The 20,444-nt window shown below is 45.9% G+C and overlaps 1 protein-coding gene across 2 annotated transcripts in view; it reads left to right on the top strand.

Annotated features, from left to right (window-relative positions):
- Positions 1 to 20,444, top strand: part of TTC39C (tetratricopeptide repeat domain 39C) — a 124,293-nt gene that overhangs the window by 97,053 nt on the left and 6,796 nt on the right. For both annotated transcript variants that reach the window (XM_077270373.1, XM_077270372.1), the window contains exons 8-12: positions 2,450 to 2,557; positions 4,215 to 4,324; positions 5,863 to 5,986; positions 9,528 to 9,625; positions 10,109 to 10,213. In XM_077270373.1, the coding sequence (XP_077126488.1) occupies positions 2,450 to 2,557; positions 4,215 to 4,324; positions 5,863 to 5,986; positions 9,528 to 9,625; positions 10,109 to 10,213 (545 nt within the window). The remainder of the gene's footprint in view (positions 1 to 2,449; positions 2,558 to 4,214; positions 4,325 to 5,862; positions 5,987 to 9,527; positions 9,626 to 10,108; positions 10,214 to 20,444) is intronic.

The raw sequence follows: 20,444 nt of genomic DNA, 5'->3' as shown, positions 1-20,444 counted from the left end.
CCAGGGAGCTGGTGATGGAGAAGTGCAGCACTGTGTGTCTATTAGGATAGAATAGGCAGTGTTTGAAGGAACTGGAGGCGGCGATGAGCGTGACTGGATTCCCCCATCGAACCTGAGCACACTATTTACATGCAGTGCAGGGTGATGTGCTGCTTAGTACACAAGCACAAACACAATTACACCCAATGAACAAGCGCTTTACTCCTTCATCAGGAGTACGGTAGCCAGTTTATATTTGCCAATTATCAGGAACAAGTGTTTCTTGGGAATTGTGCCATGTAAATGCACGCTTACTGAGAAGAGCGATTTCTCAGGTCTCTTCATCAGGCTCAGTATAACACAACATATGAGGGGTCACATATTTATACACTACAGGGCATAGAATAGTGCCGTAATAAGACAAGTGACGTGAAGCCGAACTATCAGTATGGGAAGGGGAGAGACAGTCGTGGCCGGTCATAGGTAAGGAGTGTGAAAGTTTACAGTTACCATACAATACGAATATTCTCATGCCCTTGATGCTATGATTAGGGAAACAAAAAATGCTTTGCCACAAGTAGATCTGTTCTTTTTTTTTTTTTTTTTTTTTCTTTTATTGTGTGGCGATGTAAATTCATCCTCATTTTAAGCTTTTGCCGTTTCCCCTTCCTACAGTAAGACCTTTCGGTATATAAAATTACGTTAAGTAGACCACATTGGGTGTGGTGAAACAGAGGATACTGAAAAAAAGGCTAAATCTGTGTGGAAAAGCATGTCCACAAGTTCAAGGACATGAAAGTATTAAAGTAATGAAAGTTAACTTCAAATAGATGTGTTAATTTGACATCCACCTTTAAAGACTTTCATTTGATGCGAAGTTTGTAAAAGTTTGTGACTGTGTATAGGACCCGATACATCAAAGTGTTAATACCAGAAAATTGTTGTAGAACACTTTGAAAATTCACCAGTTTTTAGTGCAACATGAAATTCCACCAAAGTTTGTCGACTTTTGCCATTTTCACTCAAATTTGAAGCCACTCCACCAAAATAGGTAGCGCTGGGGAGTAGCTGGCATTGAGTGCATCTACGTACACATATCAAATTCAGCAAAAAGCTTGTGCATTTCTTACACCAGAAAGGTTACTCCAGTCCCCAATGGAATAACCATTCTGGTGAGGAGCACGGAAGCGCACACCACTGAGAAGCTGCACCAAATTCATTAAGTGTTGTGTGTCTTTTAATGAATTTGGCGCATATTGTTCCTGCACTGCCCTCATTAAGACTATAGTACAAAATGCCAGTCTTAATGAATGGGGGCCATAGTTTATAGCCTTTACTTTCCAATGATACTTAGAATCTGATAACTAGTTGTCCTGGCAAACAACACACTTGACAATAGACTGTGAAGTACCTTACTTGAAGAAGCACTACCATCAATCTTTATATCTCTTAAACCTAGTGTAAGTGAGGCAATACACTTACCAATCGCTATCTAACCCCAGTTCCTAGTTCCACTCCAGTCCTCTTCTGAGTCACGTGACTGCGTCCAGCGCCACTCTGGTCCTCTTCTGAGTCACATGACTGCATCCAGCGCCACTCTGGTCCTCTTCTGAGTCACATGTCTGAAATTCTTACTTGGTGGATCACACGGGGTTTGTGTGTGAACCAGAAGTAGCTATTACGGTGTAAGTATATGGAGCCTCGTTCATAGACTTACATTGCAAACGCCACTTCCATCTCAAACGTGAAACCAGTGTGATCTGGCAAGTCAGAATTGTGGTCACGAGAGTTAGAAGAGGACTGTATATTAATGCATTTACACTATATTACGTTTACATAGGTTTAGGGCATGGAAAATTTCATGGGAGCACTTCTTCAAGATTACCATACACTACTACCATTCATATGCATGCATGACTGGCAAAGTCAATTTGGAGATATACCTCCTGTTAGAACCAAAGATGAGGCATGTTAAAATCCAATATGTCCAATCCTTCGCTCTTTGGATATAATGCACAGGGTGGAGAGTCAGGACACCTACTTACACCTTAGATGGCCAGTTACGTCATGATGTATGGGTTTGTCTATGGCCACCTTAACACCTTTTAATTGTAAAGGCCCCAGTACACATTGGAGTATCATCAGTTAAACCTGTTGATATATGCTGCCTCTGTTGTGTATATGTCCTGCCAGACCTCCGCATTCAGTATGTCCAGCTTCTATTGTATTGTCCGATCTATTACGTATGGGGCCCCTAAAATCTATTTAGTTTCCAAAAGATTGAGAGCTAAGAATCATGGTGGCCAGATATTCTGACTGACCGGCCATGCATGCTGCAATTGTTTGTCCTGTTGTCACATAAAATTACACCAGGTATCTGATTCCTCTTTGATGCTATACTTTTATCTCAAAGACAATGCATGACCTCTTTTATTTTTTCAATTAATGTTTCTTATTTATTCTCTCTTAGGCTGGTGCAGCATGATAGAATTAAACTTTAAGGATGCTTTCAGGTCCTTTGAACGGTTAAAAAATGAATCCAGGTGGTCACAGTGTTACTACGCCTATCTTACTGCAGGTAGGTATTGGTGCTCTTTGTTTTTTTTAATGTTGCAAAAATTAACCTTAAAGGGTCATTGTCACATCATGTTAGGCATTTGAATCGGTGTTGCCCTGCATCCTGAAGCCCATAAGATCGGTAAGATAATGAGGCTGCCCTCCTGTACACATTCAATACCTGCAGCATGTACTTTCCTTTTCATCAAAATGACGAGACTCTACTTTCCTATGAACCATCATATACATAGTCGTGTCTTCAGATGTTAGGGAGGCCATCAGTCATTGTCAAGTTTCCCTAACTATACAATTATGTTAAAGAGGTTGTCCAGGCTTAGGCTACAAGTCTGCAGTCATTCGATGTGACTGCAGAATTGTCAGTGTTTGTCCTGTGAGGATTCTCTGTCATATCACCACGTATGGGATTTGCATGGCTGCAGCCACATTCCGACTAGACTTGTCCGGCCTCACTCAATACAAGTGTAAGGCTGCTCACGTCTAGTCAGCACATCTCCGCATGTTTGCAAATCGTATACGTGCGGTCTCGCGCCCGCCAGCTCCCGGTATAGGAGAATCCTCACAGCAAGCACACTGCACACTGTGAGGATTCACAAGTCTACAGTCACATAGAGTGACTGCAGACTTATAGCCTTAGGCCAGACAACCCATCTAATCAACATGACAATTCGCTGTCACAGCTGCTGGTCCCATTAATGTTACAGAGGATCGGTCAAATACAATGTGTCTGTAAAGTCATGGTGCACTTTTGACCAGTCACTGGAAAACAGCACAAATTGATAGAAATGTGAAATCTGCTCCAAATAAAAGAAAAACTCTCCCGGTTTCATACCTATTCAGTGTAGCTCGATGTGGGCTCCATTTGTTGTCCTACACACATCCAAATGATAGCATAAGCTTGTGGTTGCATCATGTCACAGACCTGGCAGTGTATTAATCAGAGTTCAGTTTATCAGGGGTTAATCTGACTGGGGGCTCAGTAACCGCTTAAATCAGTTTGTGTTGTTTGATTGGTTCTGGTTATCTCTCCTCATAAACAAGTCTGATATGATTGGGCCAGAGAAAGGGCGCCAAAATGTAAACTATAAAAGTGCACCATGACTTTACGGACACACTGCAGGTGTGTCTCTAGACGGTCAGCACTGACTAGACAATGTCTGACTACGTATGGACTCAATCACAATCGGTAACACCTAGTTGTCATTTTGTCCATACATTTTAAGGAGTTCTAACAGAGGAATGGCACAATGTTATAAGAAAAGAATTGTTACTTTATGGGAAACACAAGTACTTACTAAACTGATCGACCAGGCCAGGTCATCTTTACGAAACATCGCCTCCATATTCTCTGCCCAGGGTAGAGTATCAAGTTTGCTGAAACCTATTTATAGTAAAGCGGCCTTGCAATAATTTGTCCATGGGCTTTAAATGATAAAATATTACAAAAACCTTGATGGTGAATTTCCATTACCGATTATCCCATGTTCCCTTGCTGCTCATCTGCTCTACCGCCACCTTTCTCAATACAGTGTCCATTGAGTTCCATCACTATCATATCCATGACACACCGTCACATACGATTGTACCAGGCATTTCTTGTGAAACTGTGAAATAACTATTGAAGTTTTCCTGCGCTTTACGTTCTATTTTTCCAATTTCAGTCTGTCAAGGTGCCACTGGAGACGTGGATGGTGCACAGGAAGTATTTAGAGACGTCCAAAAGCTATTTAAAAGGAAAAACAATCAGATCGAGCAGTTTTCAGTGAAAAAGGTTTGTGTAAAGTTGGTTAAGAACAGTAATGTAATGGGAAACGTGACCTGATAGAAATATTACATGGGTTGCATTGTCCAGTGTCCTGACCATGTCATACCCTTCTGTGGGTAATCGGCGCTATGCAGCCATGTGATGACATTCAGCACCGTCATCAGACAGGACACTAATGACGTGACAATACCTTTCTGCCATAGAATGAATGTAAAAATATCTAAGATCAAAAAATGTCAGAAGAGCTATAGAATAATAAAAGCCACATTGCTGACCTGATATCTGCACACAGTCCCTAAAAGGACTGATGGGAGCTCTGTTATGAACTGGTGGATTAGGAGCAACATGGGACGTGCTCTGGAGGAGGTGGTACCTGTACTGACCGCAGTTCCTGAGCTTAACACAACACTAGAAGTAGCCGTGGAATGTTCCTGTCACTCCCTAGACACCTCGTCACAGCCGGAGGACTAACTACCCCTAAAGATAGAAACAGGAAAGCTATCTTGCCTCAGAGAAAATCCCCAAAGGATAGGACAGCCCCCCACAAATAATGACTGTGAGTGGAGAGGGAAATGACATACGCAGAATGAAACCAGGATGTAGCAAAGGAGGCCAGTCTAGCTAGATAGATAGAACAGGACAGAATACTGTGCGGTCAGTATTAAAAACTAGAAAAATCCACCACAGAGTTTACAAAAATCTCCACACCTGACTAAAGGTGTGGAGGGTAAATCTGCTTCCCAGAGCTTCCAGCTTAACTGAATAAATCCATACTGACAAGCTGGACTAGAAAAAACATAGAAAGTGCAGAAAGATTAAGTCCACAACAAGTGGACTGCAAAAGAACAAAGCAAGGACTTATCTTTGCTGAACTGGTCAGAATATCAGGGAAATCCAAGCAGAGATATGAATCCAACCAGGAACCATTGACAACTGGCACAGGCTGAAGGATAGAACCAGGCTAAATAGCCAAGCCAGAAAGACAATCAGTGGAACCAGCTGCTGACTACTAAATCCAAGGAGCAGCAGTACCACTTAAAACCACCGGAGGGAGCCCAAGAGCAGGACTCACAAAAGTGCCACTTACAACCACCGGAGGGAGCCCAAGAGCGGAATTCACAACAGAGCTCCTCATCGTTGGCAGTGCACTGGCACTCCCCGTCAGTCTTTGCAGGGATTGGTTGCAGGTGTCAGGTGATTAATGTTTATTTTTTCTTTAATTTCTGGGTTTACACACACACACACACACACACACACACACACACACACACACACACACACACACCAATTTAAAAACCTTTTTAAGGTGGTTGCACATTATAAAATTCATTGAAAGTTGGAGTGCGGAAAGTTTACTGAAGACTAAATGGAGGAGATATGGCACAGACATATAACATATGTATAAAAGTGTAAGTAGGAGATGTTCAACTACACAAATTCACAATGTAGTGAGATCTATGATTATCGGGGTATCTAAGCTGTCTGTATATCCATTTATCGTATATACTGGGACTTATGTGATGATTTTTGTATGACAATAACAGGGTGACCGATTCAGAAAGCAAAAGCCAACCAAACAGTTGTGTGTACTGGCGGCTATAGAGGTCCTGTACCTGTGGAAAGCTCTGCCGAACTGCTCCTTCTCCAACCTCCAGCGCATGAGTCAAGGTACGAGATGACAAAGTGAGGCGTCTACATTCTCTTTGCTCTACATCCTTCACAACCCTATAATGTAATCTATTCTAAATCCTTATTTTTCTATTGTTTTTCTTCCTGTACTTATTTTTATAATCCAAGCTGCCACTCCTTTTCCACTGTCAGCTTAGGCCAAGTTCTCATGTCCATTAATCATCCATTAGATCGGATCCGTTGACGGAAAAGTTCTGCAGACACAACTTTTTTGGCAAGACAAAAAAAAATAATTTAAACTGGATCCATTTTTTTAGCCAGACAAAAAAAAAAAAGTTGTCTGCACAAATATTTTTGTCTTGCTAAGGTAACTGATTGCTGTTGGATCTGGTTCAGAAGGATAATTACTGAACATGTCCAGTCAGCCTTGGGCCACGTTCATACGTTCAGTATTTTACTTCAGTATTTAGAAGCCAAAACCAGAGGTGTATGAAAAATCCAGAAATGGTGCATATGTTTCTATTAAACTATTCCTTTGATTGTTCCACTCCTGGTTTTGGCTTACAGATACTGATGTAAAATACTGACCAAATACTGAATGTGTGAACTTGGCCTAAAAGGGTACGGCCTGTTAGTTGCTATATACTTGTAATCTGCATGTAACATGAATGTGCTATGGCGACTGATGACACTGACAATATCTGTGCAGGTTAGCGCAGTTGATGACTGTATTGCACCATCGGCTGTTATATTGCCTGGTGCAGTACATAACAAGGCAATCTACGGATTTATCATATCTTCATATTAGGAAATCCAGCTTCAGAGTAATAATCCTGGTAACACTGAATACACTGTAACTGCTGCTAATCTTTGCTTCTGTCTTTCTATTACTGTGCTATCGTCATATCTTTGCCATCATGGGGGTCTGCGGCAGATCTGATGCCATATCTGTATTATACAGTGAATTGTTTGCTGTAGTTCTGCACATATCTTGTGTCTGCGTTATCTCATATGTTGATATTCATATTAAAATGGAGTCCCTAGATTGTTGTTTCAGAAGGTGTAATCATTTTATATTTTAAAGACGTATTAGTTACCATATTTTAGAGAATTGCTAGGAAATATTTCCAGAACTCCTGATCCATAGTGTTCACTCATAGAGCCCTACTGGAGATATAACACATCCATACAAATATTTCGGCTGTCACTCAGAATGTTGTCAGTGATTTTTTTTTTTTGGCCTTCTTCGTTAAATTAGAGGAGAATTCCCACCCCCCTCCTTTATTCTCCATGTAATGCATGTCACCTACTGAAATCTTTGGGTATATATTGCTCTCAATGGAATCTGGCTGTTCTGAATAAGGACTAATAGAGAAAGTGGTGACTAGACTGGCATCACTTGTCCGTCTACCAGCTGGTAATGCCCAAGCAAATCATATATAAAGGAGCTAATTGACAGGAGTTCTTGATGAAAAACAACAACAAGAGATTAGAAAAAGGTCTGAAGTTAGCAGTTTCGGTCAAGCAATGTTTTTTTTTTTTTAAAGTAAAAGGGTTATGATGGCGTGTTTACATAAGGAGGGAAAAATACCGTAAGAAAGAGAGGGGTTAAATATTTTAAAGGTTAGTGGTAACAACCAGAGAGAGAGACTGCAGGAGATGTGAGGGAATAGGGTCACTGGTGCAGGTTATAGGCCAAGAAGAAGCAAGGAGCCGGGTAACCTTTTCTTCTGTAACAGGCTCAAAGATGGTAAGTGAGCTTGAAGTGTGGAAGGGAAGGAGGGCATCCAGGCATTGAGGAGATTGGTAAAGCAATGACCTCTGTTTGAGATACAGGGTCTAGTTCTTCTCATCATATTGTGATAAGCCCGGAAGAACACCAAATTTAAAACATAACTTTTACTTCATTACTAATAAAATCAAATAAGACATTGAGCCACCAAGATATAATATCCCAAAAATGCCTTCGTATAACATGGAATAATGCACAAGTTCCATATAGATTCAGCATATATTACACATAAGGCTTGTCAAAAAAATGCATACAATCATCATGGAAAAACACCAAAATAAAGAAAGTGCATGTGCATAAATAGCTTAGATCTCAGCCATCTGAGCCAAGGGGCATCCACTGGTAGAAACCCAGGGTCAGATGAACACGATTGCCTTAACTATCTGCCATGTCCTGCCCCATGTATTTGCTCCCTCCCTGACAAGGGCAGTGCCCAAGTACAGAGATTTTTTTCTAGATGAGGATGCACTTCACTAGGGCACTCTTACCACTGTAAGACATCCCCATGGAGGACATATACATTTTGTCACTCAGCACTTAATCGTAATCAAAGGCATTCTGCCTGAGAAGGACTAGATTTCTTTTTTTCTTCTCTTTTGCTTCCCCCTTTACAAGCTACAATCGCCTGATGACATCTCATTATTGCGGAAAGAAACGCGTCGGGTTGAACACAAAAAAGTTGGGGGGGGGTCATCTATAGAGTCAACTGGGGTACTGCCCTTGTCAGGGGGGAGCAAATACATGAGGCATGACATGGCAGATAGTTAAGGCAATCGTGTTCATCTGACCCTGGGTTTCTACCAGTGTATGCCCCTTGGCTCAAATGGCTGAGATCTAAGCTATTTATGCACTTGCACTTTCTTTATTTTGGTGTGTTTTTTTCCACTATAATTGTATGCATTTTTTAACAAACCCCATGTGTAATATATGCTGAATCTAATGGTTAGTGGTCAGTCCACTTGTTAATCAAGGTTGGAAGTTGAGCATTACTCCTTGTACTGAGGCATTTTTTTGAGGATATTATGTCTTCGTGGTTCAATGTCTTATTTGATTTTATTAGTAATGAAGTAAAAGTTGTTTTTAATTAGGAGTTCTTCAATACCTATCACACACTGAGGAGATTGGGCAGAAATGTCCTGATGGATGTGGTTAATTTTTTTTTTTTTTTAGGAAATACATGGCCAGATTCTCACCGATGACGTTGGTGACCAGGGCCTGTGCTTTAGGGCTCAAGTGAGCGTGTAAGATTTTGAAAAATCATGTTGGATTGTTAGCTAGTGAAGTTATGAGGGTGGTGGAGTATGATTGTTTGGCCAGATGGAGGGCAGAGTTAGAAGTTATGAGCACGGTGTGGGAGAGATGTCAGTGACTAGAAGGATGAAATAGAGAAAGGGAGCAGGTGGTGCAATGACATCCCGTCATGTGCCGACTAGATTGGTGCACCGAGCAAGACCGGACACGTCTAGTTGTAATGAGGCTGGAAGTATGTAAATCAAAGTTTTGCGGTCACAGGACTGCCTGTTCCCTGCATCGGAGAATCCTCACAGCGTGTAGTTTGTGCAATGTGAGGATCCACAAGTCTGCAGACATAGTGACTGCAGATTTGTTGCTTTAGACCAGACAACCCCTTTAATATGCAGTCATACATGAATGTTTGGTACATACACGCATATGGGTAGTAGTCTTTCTATAGTTGTTATTCTAATTCTTTCATGCCAACATACACGAACATACTACAATATAATTTACTAACTTGTACTTCTCATTTTTATTTTACGATGACTGAAGCTTGCCATGAAGTTGTGGATCCATCTGTAGTTGGACTGAGGAATTTACTCCTTGGAGCCATACATAAATGTTTGGGGAATGTTGAAGATGCTGTTCAGGTGAGACATCTGCTGTCCTACTCTTGGACTACAGAACTATAAATGGTATGAAAATCCATATCAGAATGGCTGTATGACCCTAATAATAAACTTAGCAAATTATGAGTTCAGCTAAAGAGTGATACAGCTCATGAGTCCCAGTATCCTCCGTCTCTGCTGATGCAGCCCAACAGACAGCTTGTTCTGAGCAGTGTGAGACCTCAGCAGCCGGGAGGGGGGACCCTGCAGATCTCTAAGCCAGGCCAAGTGGGAAGGATTGAGTTAAAGTTTCAGAAAGGCTTATACAGCCATTCTAACATGGATTTTAAAAGTAAGTACACCTGCCTCATCGGAACTAGGAGATCTGTTTAATGATATATGTAGTTTGTACTGTGAAATCTGGACAGACCTGATTTAATCCGCATGGCTTTTGGGCTTGAAATTGTTTGCGGTTACATGTGTCCAGATGAACAACATACTGCAATCTTCTGTTCTTTTTTTCAGTTCTTTCAGCGTGCAGTGAAGGATGAGCAGGGACGACAGCAGAACCTCTACATCCAGCCCTACGCTTGCTATGAACTAGGCTGCCTCTTGCTGGATACACCAGAGGTACTCGCACATTTTACATGGGTGCAATACAAATGGTTGATAAGTCTCACATGCTGACTAGACATGTGTGGCCTGACTCAATGAAAATGAATTGCGCGAGGCTGGACACATCTAGTCAGAATGTGGCCAGAAGTATACAAATCGCATACTTGCACTCACATGACCGTCCACTCTTGCCACTGGCAAGGGAGACTCCTAAAAGTGCAGTGCATTCCGGGGGAAAAATTCAGAAGCCTGTAGTCACCTAGAGTGACTGCACATTTTCATCTCAAACCTGGAAAGCACCTTTAATTATAAAATGAATGCCTGTAGCATGCCAATCCTAACTGTGTGTAATATCCTCACTGTCAGGATTCAGCTCTGCTTGCAGGTTCACAGCAGTCATTCCATGGCCTCTTCACTAATGTGTGATTACTCTATCGCCTCATTGGGGGACACAGGACCATGGGTGTTATGCTGCTGTCCACTAGGAGGCGACACTATGCATAATCTGAAAAAGATTAACTGTGGCTCCTCCTCTGCAGTATACAGCCTTGGACGGCATCAACCTTCTCCAGTTTTTGCTTAGTGTCGCATAGGAGGCACACCTAAAAGATTTTTACTCCGTTTTTTCCGACGGAATTACAGATGAAGAAAAGAGGGTCTCCTGTGAGACTCCCGGCATGGCTCCTTCCTCGGCCCCCTATTATGGGGTGCCCAGTTGAAGTAGAGATGGCTATTCCCCATGTTGCTCCTTCCCCAGTACCTCGGGTGCTGGTTCGAAGTCGAGACCCCCCTCCTTCCCCAATTCCTTTTGGTTTCTGGGTTGAGGTCGAGGCGAGGATAAAGGCCCCTGAAGATGTGACATCAGCACCCTCTCTAATCTCCCTCTGGGGGTATTAGGTTGAGAGAGCTCCCAGCAATGGGCCAGCACACTGCGCCTGCATCCAGGGACCCCAGCCCAGCTGCGGGCTCCTGTTGGGGCTGGGGGGAGTGCAGGCAGGCATGGCACAGACAGACACAGGGCTCCCTGCACCCCTGTCTCTGCGGCAGCACCAGCTCTATACTGCCTCAGGGGGACCCCTCACAGGGCGCCCCTTCCGCTTATAGCCCCACCGCCATCCTGCCTTTAAATCCGGGGGGGTCCGGTTCAGATCCGGCCCCCTCCCGGACTTTCGCGCCGGCCTGGAGCCCTTCTGGGCCTCAGGCATCTAATTTAGACCCCAGCTTCGGCCTAGCTGAAGCCGCCGCCTCCTCTCCGCCCCCCCGGCCCACCCCCCGGATGATAAATATGACACTTTATAGTGTCATAAAGGGGGTGGATCGAGACAGGGTGCGTTTTAACACAGCCTTGCCGCCTTTTTCCAGCTCTCCGCCCCCTTCTCCTCCTTCCTCTCCTTCTCAGCAGCCATTTTCTGCTGCAGATTAACCCTGCATCTCCCGGTCTGCAGGACCAGGACCAGGCAGCCAGTCTCCGGGGGGCACAGGACTGTGGATCTTCGGCGCTGGACCTAGGGGCACACTGGATGGGTAAGATCACAGCTGTTTTTTTTTACTCAGCTCTGAATCCATATTACCTATAATGCTCCCCTATAGGTTTCTCTACCCCTGTAAGGTCCTCTGCCGGCAGCCCTTCTGCACTCTGTGCACTATGCCGGGCTCAAGGTCCAAGAGAACCAGGCAGAACTGCTATTATGCATTCTGCACAGCCTGCGGGACCTCTCTCCCCAGTGGCAGCACGTACCCGCATTGCCAGAACTGTATACAAACTAATGTGTCAGAGCCCCAAGAAGCCCCTGCCAATGCCTCGGTATCTAATGCCACGCCGGAATGGGCTACTCAGATATTGCAATCTATGACGCAGTCTATAGATAACCTAACCTCCACATTGCTTCAGGCTCTGCAGGGTCATGCCTCGGCTATGACCGTTACCCAGCAAAGGGAGAGCTTGACTCAGGAACAAGATGACCCTGGAACATCCACGTCTAGGTCAGGACGCAAGCGGACCCATAGGTCAAGTCCATCTGCGTCATCCCATAGCACACGGTCATCCCCCTCTAGGGAGAGACACCGTAGCTCCAGGTCATCTAGACCGTCCCATTCCAGGGACAGACAATGCAGATCTCCGCAATCCCCGACCAGAGAAGGCCTCCTCCCCGGCCCACTCAGCAGGGGACGCCTCAGTGATGCAGATGCCTTCCGAATCCTGTGTGACTGACTCAGTGAAACGGAGGGGTCCCTGATCCCGATCCCTCCTAGCAATACAGTGCTAGTTGAGGACATAATCTCTTCTATCCATCGGGTGCTGGACATTTCTGATCCGCCACCAGAGGCCCCAGAACATAAAATTTCCTTTGAAGGACCTCTGAAGCCGCCTAAGGTTTTCCCTAACCACCCAGAGTTTAAGGCGATCCTTAAAAAGCAGCTCTCACAGCCTGAGAAAAAATTCGCTAATCGCAAATATCTGGAGGCGAGGTACCCCTTCCCACAGAAGGACACTAAGGAATGGACAGATCCACCCGAAGTGGACCCCCCAGTCTCTAGGCTAGCAGCACAGACCCTCCTTTCACTGCCAGATTGCTCAACCCTCAGGGACGCAGCAGACCGGCAGGTAGAACGCATGGCTCGTTCAATTTTCGAGGCAGCAGGGGCATCCCTGGCTCCCGCGTTCGCCTCAGTTAGGGCTGCCAAGGCCATTCTGGCCTGGGCCAAAAATTTACAAGCTCTCCAAGCATCCGCTCGTGAGCTGTCGGACCAAGCGGTTCAAATAGCAGTTGTAGCAGACTACATGCTTCATGCAGCTCTGGATTCCGCAAGGGGAGTAGCGGGGATAGCATCAAACGCCATCACAATTCGGCGTATCCTCTGGCTGCGGGAATGGAAAGCGGACGCAGCCTCAAAGAAGTTCCTCACGCACCTCCCCTACCTCAGTGGAAGACTTTTCGGTGAACAGTTGGACACTATGATATCCAACGCTACCGGGGGTAAGATTACTTATCTTCCCCAACTCAGACCTAAACGCACTTACAAGAAGCGTAACCAAACTCTATTCCGCTCCTTTCGGAATTCCTCGGGCTGGTCTGTCTCGCATCCAGCACAAAATCGTAACCGTTCCCCACGCAGGGACAACTCACGATCGGTGCAAAGGTTGGACAAGACCTGGCAGTCAAAAGCAGGCCAGCCTAAGCCCAGAGGAGGAAAATCTCAGACTTTCTCCTCATCCTGACTCATGGACTCCGGAAGACACCACACCAGTAGGCGGCCGACTTTTGCTCTTTCATCAAGTCTGGCTGCCTATTACAGAAGACAGGTGGGTCAGGGAACTAGTGTCTTCCGGATACAAAATAGACTTCACCTCCAACCCACCGGACCGATTCTTCCTCTCTGTCCCCCCAAAACCGCCTGCCAAGGCTCGTGCCTACCACCAAGCGGTCTCACTTTTTCAAGCAGGAGTCATAGTACCGGTCCCCACGACCGACCGCTTCCGAGGGTTCTACTCCAATCTGTTCGTAGTTCCCAAGAAAGGAGGCAGCGTACGGCCCATACTAGACCTAAAACAGCTCAACAAATATGTACGGGTCCGTCACTTCCGCATGGAGTCCCTTCGGTCCATCATTGCGTCCATGGAGAAGGGAGAATATCTCGCCTCCATAGACATACAAGACGCATACCTGCATATACCCATTGCACCTGCCCATCAGAGGTTTCTCAGGTTTGCAATAGGCCAGGACCACTACCAATTTGTGGCTCTCCCTTTCGGACTCGCCACGGCTCCCAGAGTGTTCACCAAAGTCATGGCAGCCACCATGGACGTCCTGCACTCCTCCAGAGGCATAGTAGTCGTTCCATACCTGGACGATCTACTCATCAAGGCTCCCACCTTCAAGGACTGCGAGCTCAGCATCTCAATCACAACCGATACTCTGTCACATGGGCTGGTTAATCAACCTACAAAAGTCATCACCAACCCCGAGTCAGTCCCTGACCTTCCTGGGAATGCTATTCAACACCTCCAGGAGTCTAGTGCTCCTTCCCAAGGACAAGGCACTGGCTCTCCGCCTAGGAGTTCGCACCCTCCTCCGCAAACCCCCTCGATCTCTCCGGTTTGCCATGAGAGTCCTCGGCAAGATGGGGGCAGCAATAGAAGCGGTCCAATTTGGCCAGTTTCACCTCAGGCCTCTCCAACTAGCCATTCTCAAGTCCTGGGACAGGAATCCCTTTTCTCTCGACAGGGAGTTCCAGCTAACGTCATCAACCAGGAGGTCCCTGCACTGGTGGCTCAAGCCAACCTCGCTAGCAAAGGGGAAATCCTTTCTCACAGGTCAATGGAAGGTTCTGACCACTGACGCGAGCCTGACGGGTTGGGGTGCGGTGCACCTACACCACAGGGCACAGGGCAAGTGGTCCCCAGTGGAAGCCACCATGCCCATCAACATCCTGGAAATTCGTGCCATCCTCCTGGCATTGAGGGCCTTCCATCACTTACTGGCAGCCTCTCACATCAGAATACAGTCGGACAATGCCACGGCCGTGGCATATGTGAATCACCAAGGGGGGACCCGCAGTACCCAGGCGATGCGACAAGTGTCACACATCCTCCACTGGGCGGAGGACACAGGGTCGGTTCTTTCGGCGGCCCACATTCCGGGTGTGGACAACTGGGAAACAGACTTCCTCAGCCGACAAGGAATAGACTCGGGAGAGTGGTCTCTCCATCCCAAAATTTTTCGCCAGATCTGTCACCGCTGGGGGACCCCGGATGTGGACCTAATGGCATCCCACTTCAATGCCAAGGTCTCCAACTTCATGACCAGAACACACGATTCGCGGTCGCTCGGAGCAGACGCTCTGGTTCAGGACTGGACTCAGTTCCAGCTTCTGTATATTTTTCCACCTCTCCCCCTAATATCCAGAGTGGTGAGGAAGATCAAACAAGAGGGAGTTCCAACCATCCTAATCGCACCGGACTGGCCCAGACGTACATGGTACGCTGACATCGTACAATTGACAGCAGACGCCCCCTGGGGTCTCCCCGACCGCCACGATCTTCTATCACAAGGCCCGTTCTACCACCAGAACTCAGGGGCTCTCAATTTGATGGCGTGGCCCTTGAGACCTGGGTTCTAACCCAGGCAGGGCTCTCGCCGGACATCATTGGAACCATGATCAGGGCACGGAAGCCAGCCTCTGCCAAGATTTATTACCGTACCTGGAAAGCTTTCTTTACCTGGTGCGAATCTCGTGGCCAGATCCCACTCCCTTATTCCGTACCCAAAGTACTTGGTTTTCTCCAATCCGGTCTGGAGGCCAGGCTGTCGTTGGGCTCGCTTAAGAGCCAGGTGTCAGCCCTTTCAGTGCTTTTTCAAAGGCGCATTGCTACCAAGCCGCAAGTAAGGACTTTCCTTCAAGGGGTTTCCAGATTGGTTCCGCCCTACAGACGACCACTAGAAACGTGGGACCTCAACCTGGTCCTGACAGCATTGCAGGAACCACCCTTCGAACCCCTTAAGGATGTCCCGCTCCGCCTTCTCTCCCAGTAGGTGGTTTTCCTGGTGGCAATCACCTCGCTACGCAGGGTGTCTGAACCGACAGCACTCTCCTGCAGACGGCCTTTGTTGTGATTCGGTTCGTGGGCTCCCCCGGTGGTCTCTTGTGGTACTGGTGTCCTGCAAGCTTTGCCTTCTCAGTTCACCTGTTCCTATCAGGATGTGGGAGTATCCTATTTAACCTTGCTCCTCAGTCATTCTAATGCTGGCCATCAATGTATCCAGAGTGATTCTGTTGCATGTTCCTGCTCCCAGTTTTCTGCTCAGCTAAGTTGGACACTTTAGTCCTTAAGTCTATTTTTGTATGTTTTGTCCAGTTTGCACTTATGTGAATCTCTGCAGCTGGAAGCTCTTGTTGGGCTGAAATTACCACTCCAGTGGCATGAGTTGTCACATGAGTTAAGGTAATTTCAGGATGGTGTTTTGAAGGGTTTTGCAGCTGACCGCGAAGTCCTCTGTTGTATCTTTCTGCTATTTAGTTAGCGGGCCTCTCTGTGCTAAATCTGCTTTCATACTACGTGTGTCTTTTCATCTGCTCTCACTGTTATTATATGTGGGGGGCTGCTATCTCCTGTGGGGACATTCTCTGGAGGCAAGCCAGGACTGTGTTTTCTTCTACCAGGGGTAGTTAGTTCTCCGGCTGGCGCGCGGCATCTAGAGACAACGCAGGAATGCCCCCTGGCTACTTCTAGTGTGGTGTGTAGGTTTAGCATCGCGGTCAGCTCTAGTTTCCATCACCCGAGAGCTTGTCCGTTTATTCTATGCTTCTGATGTTTCCTTGCCATTGGAAACCATAACAGTATGGCCAGCCCAAATGTTTAATCTATAGGCTGAAGCAGGAGAGAAAAGGAACTGTGTGAAACCTTTTTTTTTTTTTTTTTTTTTTTTTCCCCCTTCCTCTGAAGTTGCACTCCAGCTCTAATTGCAGTCTCCTGTTTTCCTCTCCTCTTAACCCCTGAATGGCTCAGACTTTATCTGTTGAAATATGGATCCCCAGAGTCTGGCTACCAATTTGAATAATCTTGCCTCTAAAGTTCAGAATATACAAGATTTTTTGTTACATGCTCCTCGGTCTGAACCTAAAATTCCTATACCGGAGTTTTTTTCTGGAGATCGATCTTGTTTTCTAAATTTTAAATACAATTGTAAATTGTTTCTTTCGCTGAGATCTCATTCTGCTGGAATTCCTGCCCAGCAAGTAAAAATTGTTATTTCTTTACTGCGGGGTGACCCCCAAAATTGGGCATTTTCATTGGCACCAGGGGATCCTGCGTTGCTCAATGTGGATGCGTTTTTTCTGGCTTTGGGGTTGCTTTATGAGGAACCAAATTTGGAGATTCAGGCTGAGAAAGCCCTAATAGCCCTCTCTCAGGGGCAAGATGAAGCCGAAATATATTGCCAAAAATTTCGAAAATGGTCTGTGCTTACTCAGTGGAATGAGTGCGCTCTGGCGGCAATTTTCAGAGAAGGTCTCTCTGATGCTGTAAAAGACGTCATGGTGGGGTTTCCTGCGCCTACTGGTCTGAATGAGTCCATGACAATGGCAATTCAGATTGATCGGCGTTTACGGGAACGCAAACCTGTGCACCAGTTGGCGGTGTCTTCTGAAGAGGCACCACAGAGTATGCAATGTGATAGCTTTCTGTCCAGAAGCGAACGACAGATTTATAGGCGCAAAAATCATTTGTGCTTCTATTGTGGAAATTCTACTCATGTTATATCAGCATGCTCTAAACGAACAAAGAAAGTTGATAAATCCTCTGCTATTGGCACTTTGCAGTCCAAGTTTATTTTGTCTGTAACTCTAATTTGTTCGTTATCTTCTATTGTTGCGGATGCGTATGTGGATTCTGGCGCCGCTTTGAGTCTTATGGATTGGTCCTTTGCCAGGCGCTGTGGGTTTGATCTAGAGCCTCTGGAAGTTCCTATACCTTTAAAGGGTATTGATTCTACACCATTGGCTAGTAATAAACCACAATACTGGACACAAGTGACTATGCGTATGACTCCAGACCATCAAGAGGTGATTCGCTTCCTTGTACTGTATAATCTACATGATGTGTTGGTGCTGGGATTGCCATGGTTGCAAACTCATAACCCAGTCCTTGACTGGAAAACAATGTCTGTACTAAGCTGGGGATGTCAGGGAAATCATGGGGACACATCTTTGGTCTCCATTGCTTCATCTATTCCCTCTGAAATTCCTGAGTTTTTGTCTGATTATCGTGAGGTTTTTGAGGAATCTACTCTTAATTCTCTTCCTCCTCACAGAGATTGCGATTGCGCCATAGATTTGATCCCTGGCAGTAAATTTCCTAAGGGTCGTCTATTCAATCTGTCTGTACCTGAACATGCTGCCATGCGAGAGTATATTAGGGAGTCCTTGGAAAAGGGACATATTCGTCCTTCTTCGACTCCTCTTGGAGCGGGGTTCTTTTTCGTAGCTAAAAGCAATGGTTCTTTGAGACCTTGTATTGATTATAGACTCTTGAATAAGATCACAGTCAAGTATCAGTATCCTTTGCCATTGCTGACAGATTTATTTGCTCGCATTGAGGGGGCGAAGTGGTTCTCTAAGATTGATCTTCGCGGTGCGTATAATTTGGTGCGAATTAAGCAGGGGGATGAGTGGAAAACCGCATTTAATACGCCCGAGGGCCATTTTGAGTATTTGGTGATGCCTTTTGGTCTGTCAAATGCCCCTTCGGTCTTTCAGTCTTTTATGCACAATATTTTCCGTGAATATCTGGATAAATTTATGATTGTGTATTTGGACGATATCTTGATTTTTTCGGATGACTGGGAATCTCATGTTCAACAAGTTAGGAGGGTTTTTCAGGTTTTGCGGACCAATTCTCTGTTTGTTAAAGGTTCAAAGTGTGTTTTTGGGGTTCAGAAGATTTCTTTTTTGGGGTACATTTTTTCCCCCTCTTCTATTGAGATGGATCCTGTGAAGGTTCGGGCTATTTGTGACTGGACGCAACCGACTTCTCTTAAGGGCCTTCAGAAATTTTTGGGCTTTGCTAACTTTTATCGTCGATTCATAACTGGTTTTTCTAGCGTTGTCAGGCCTTTGACTGATTTGACTAAAAAGGGTGCTGATGTTGCAGATTGGTCTCCTGCTGCTGTGGAGGCCTTTCGGGAGCTTAAGCGCCGTTTTTCTTCTGCTCCGGTGTTGTGCCAGCCTGATGTTTCTCTTCCTTTTCAGGTGGAAGTTGATGCTTCCGAGATCGGAGCGGGGGCGGTTTTGTCGCAGAAAAGTTCAGATTGTTCAGTGATGAGACCTTGTGCGTTCTTTTCTCGAAAATTTTCGCCCGCCGAGCGAAATTATGACGTCGGTAATCGGGAGCTTTTGGCGATGAAGTGGGCATTCGAGGAGTGGCGTCATTGGCTTGAGGGTGCTAAACATCAGGTGGTGGTCTTGACTGATCACAAAAATTTGATTTATCTTGAGTCGGCCAGACGTCTGAATCCTAGACAGGCGCGCTGGTCGTTTGTTTTTCTCCCGGTTTAATTTTGTGGTTTCGTATCTGCCAGGTACTAAGAATGTGAAGGCGGATGCCCTTTCTAGGAGTTTTGAACCTGATTCCCCTGGTGATTCTAAACCTACGGGTATACTTAAGGATGGGGTGATATTGTCTGCTGTCTTCCCAGACCTGCGACGTGCTTTACAAGAGTTTCAGGCGGATCGGCCTGATCGTTATCCGCCTGGTAGATTGTTTGTGCCGGATGAGTGGACCAATAGAGTCATCTCGGAGGTTCATTCTTCTGCGTTGGCAGGTCATCCGGGAATTTTTGGTACCAGAGATTTGGTGGCTAGGTCCTTCTGGTGGCCTTCCCTGTCTCGGGACGTGCGTACTTTTGTGCAGTCTTGCGATGTTTGTGCTCGGGCCAAGCCTTGTTGTTCTCGGGCTAGTGGGTTGTTGTTGCCCTTGCCTGTTCCTAAGAGGCCTTGGACACACATCTCTATGGATTTTATTTCTGATCTCCCTGTTTCTCAGAAGATGTCCGTCATTTGGGTGGTGTGTGACCGCTTTTCTAAGATGGTTCATTTGGTGCCCTTGCCCAAGCTGCCTTCCTCATCTGAGTTGGTGCCCCTGTTTTTTCAGAATGTGGTTCGGCTGCATGGTATTCCGGAGAATATCGTTTCCGACAGGGGATCCCAGTTTGTGTCCAGATTTTGGCGGGCGTTTTGTGCCAGGATGGGCATTGATTTGTCTTTTTCGTCTGCATTTCATCCCCAGACAAATGGCCAGACGGAACGTACTAATCAGACCTTGGAGACTTATTTGAGGTGTTTCGTGTCTGCTGATCAGGATGACTGGGTCTCCTTTTTGCCGTTGGCTGAGTTTGCCCTTAATATTCGGGCCAGTTCTGCCACTTTGGTCTCCCCTTTCTTTTGCAATTCAGGGTTCCATCCTCGTTTTTCATCTGGTCAGGTGGAGTCTTCGGATTGTCCTGGAGTGGATACCATGGTGGATAGGTTGCATCGTATTTGGGGGCAGGTGGTGGACAATTTGGAGTTGTCCCAGGAGAGGACTCAGCGTTTTGCTAATCGCCATCGTCGTGTTGGTCCTCGTCTTCGTGTTGGGGACTTGGTGTGGTTGTCCTCCCGTTTTGTCCCTATGAGGGTCTCTTCTCCTAAGTTTAAGCCTCGGTTCATCGGTCCTTATACGATTTTGGAAATTCTTAACCCTGTGTCTTTT

This window comes from Ranitomeya variabilis, chromosome 6 (genome assembly GCF_051348905.1).
Source record: "Ranitomeya variabilis isolate aRanVar5 chromosome 6, aRanVar5.hap1, whole genome shotgun sequence".
In the NCBI taxonomy this organism is placed as follows: Eukaryota; Metazoa; Chordata; class Amphibia; order Anura; family Dendrobatidae; genus Ranitomeya; species Ranitomeya variabilis.
Note: the sequence above shows the minus strand (reverse complement) of the source record. Positions and strands in the feature narration are given on the sequence as shown.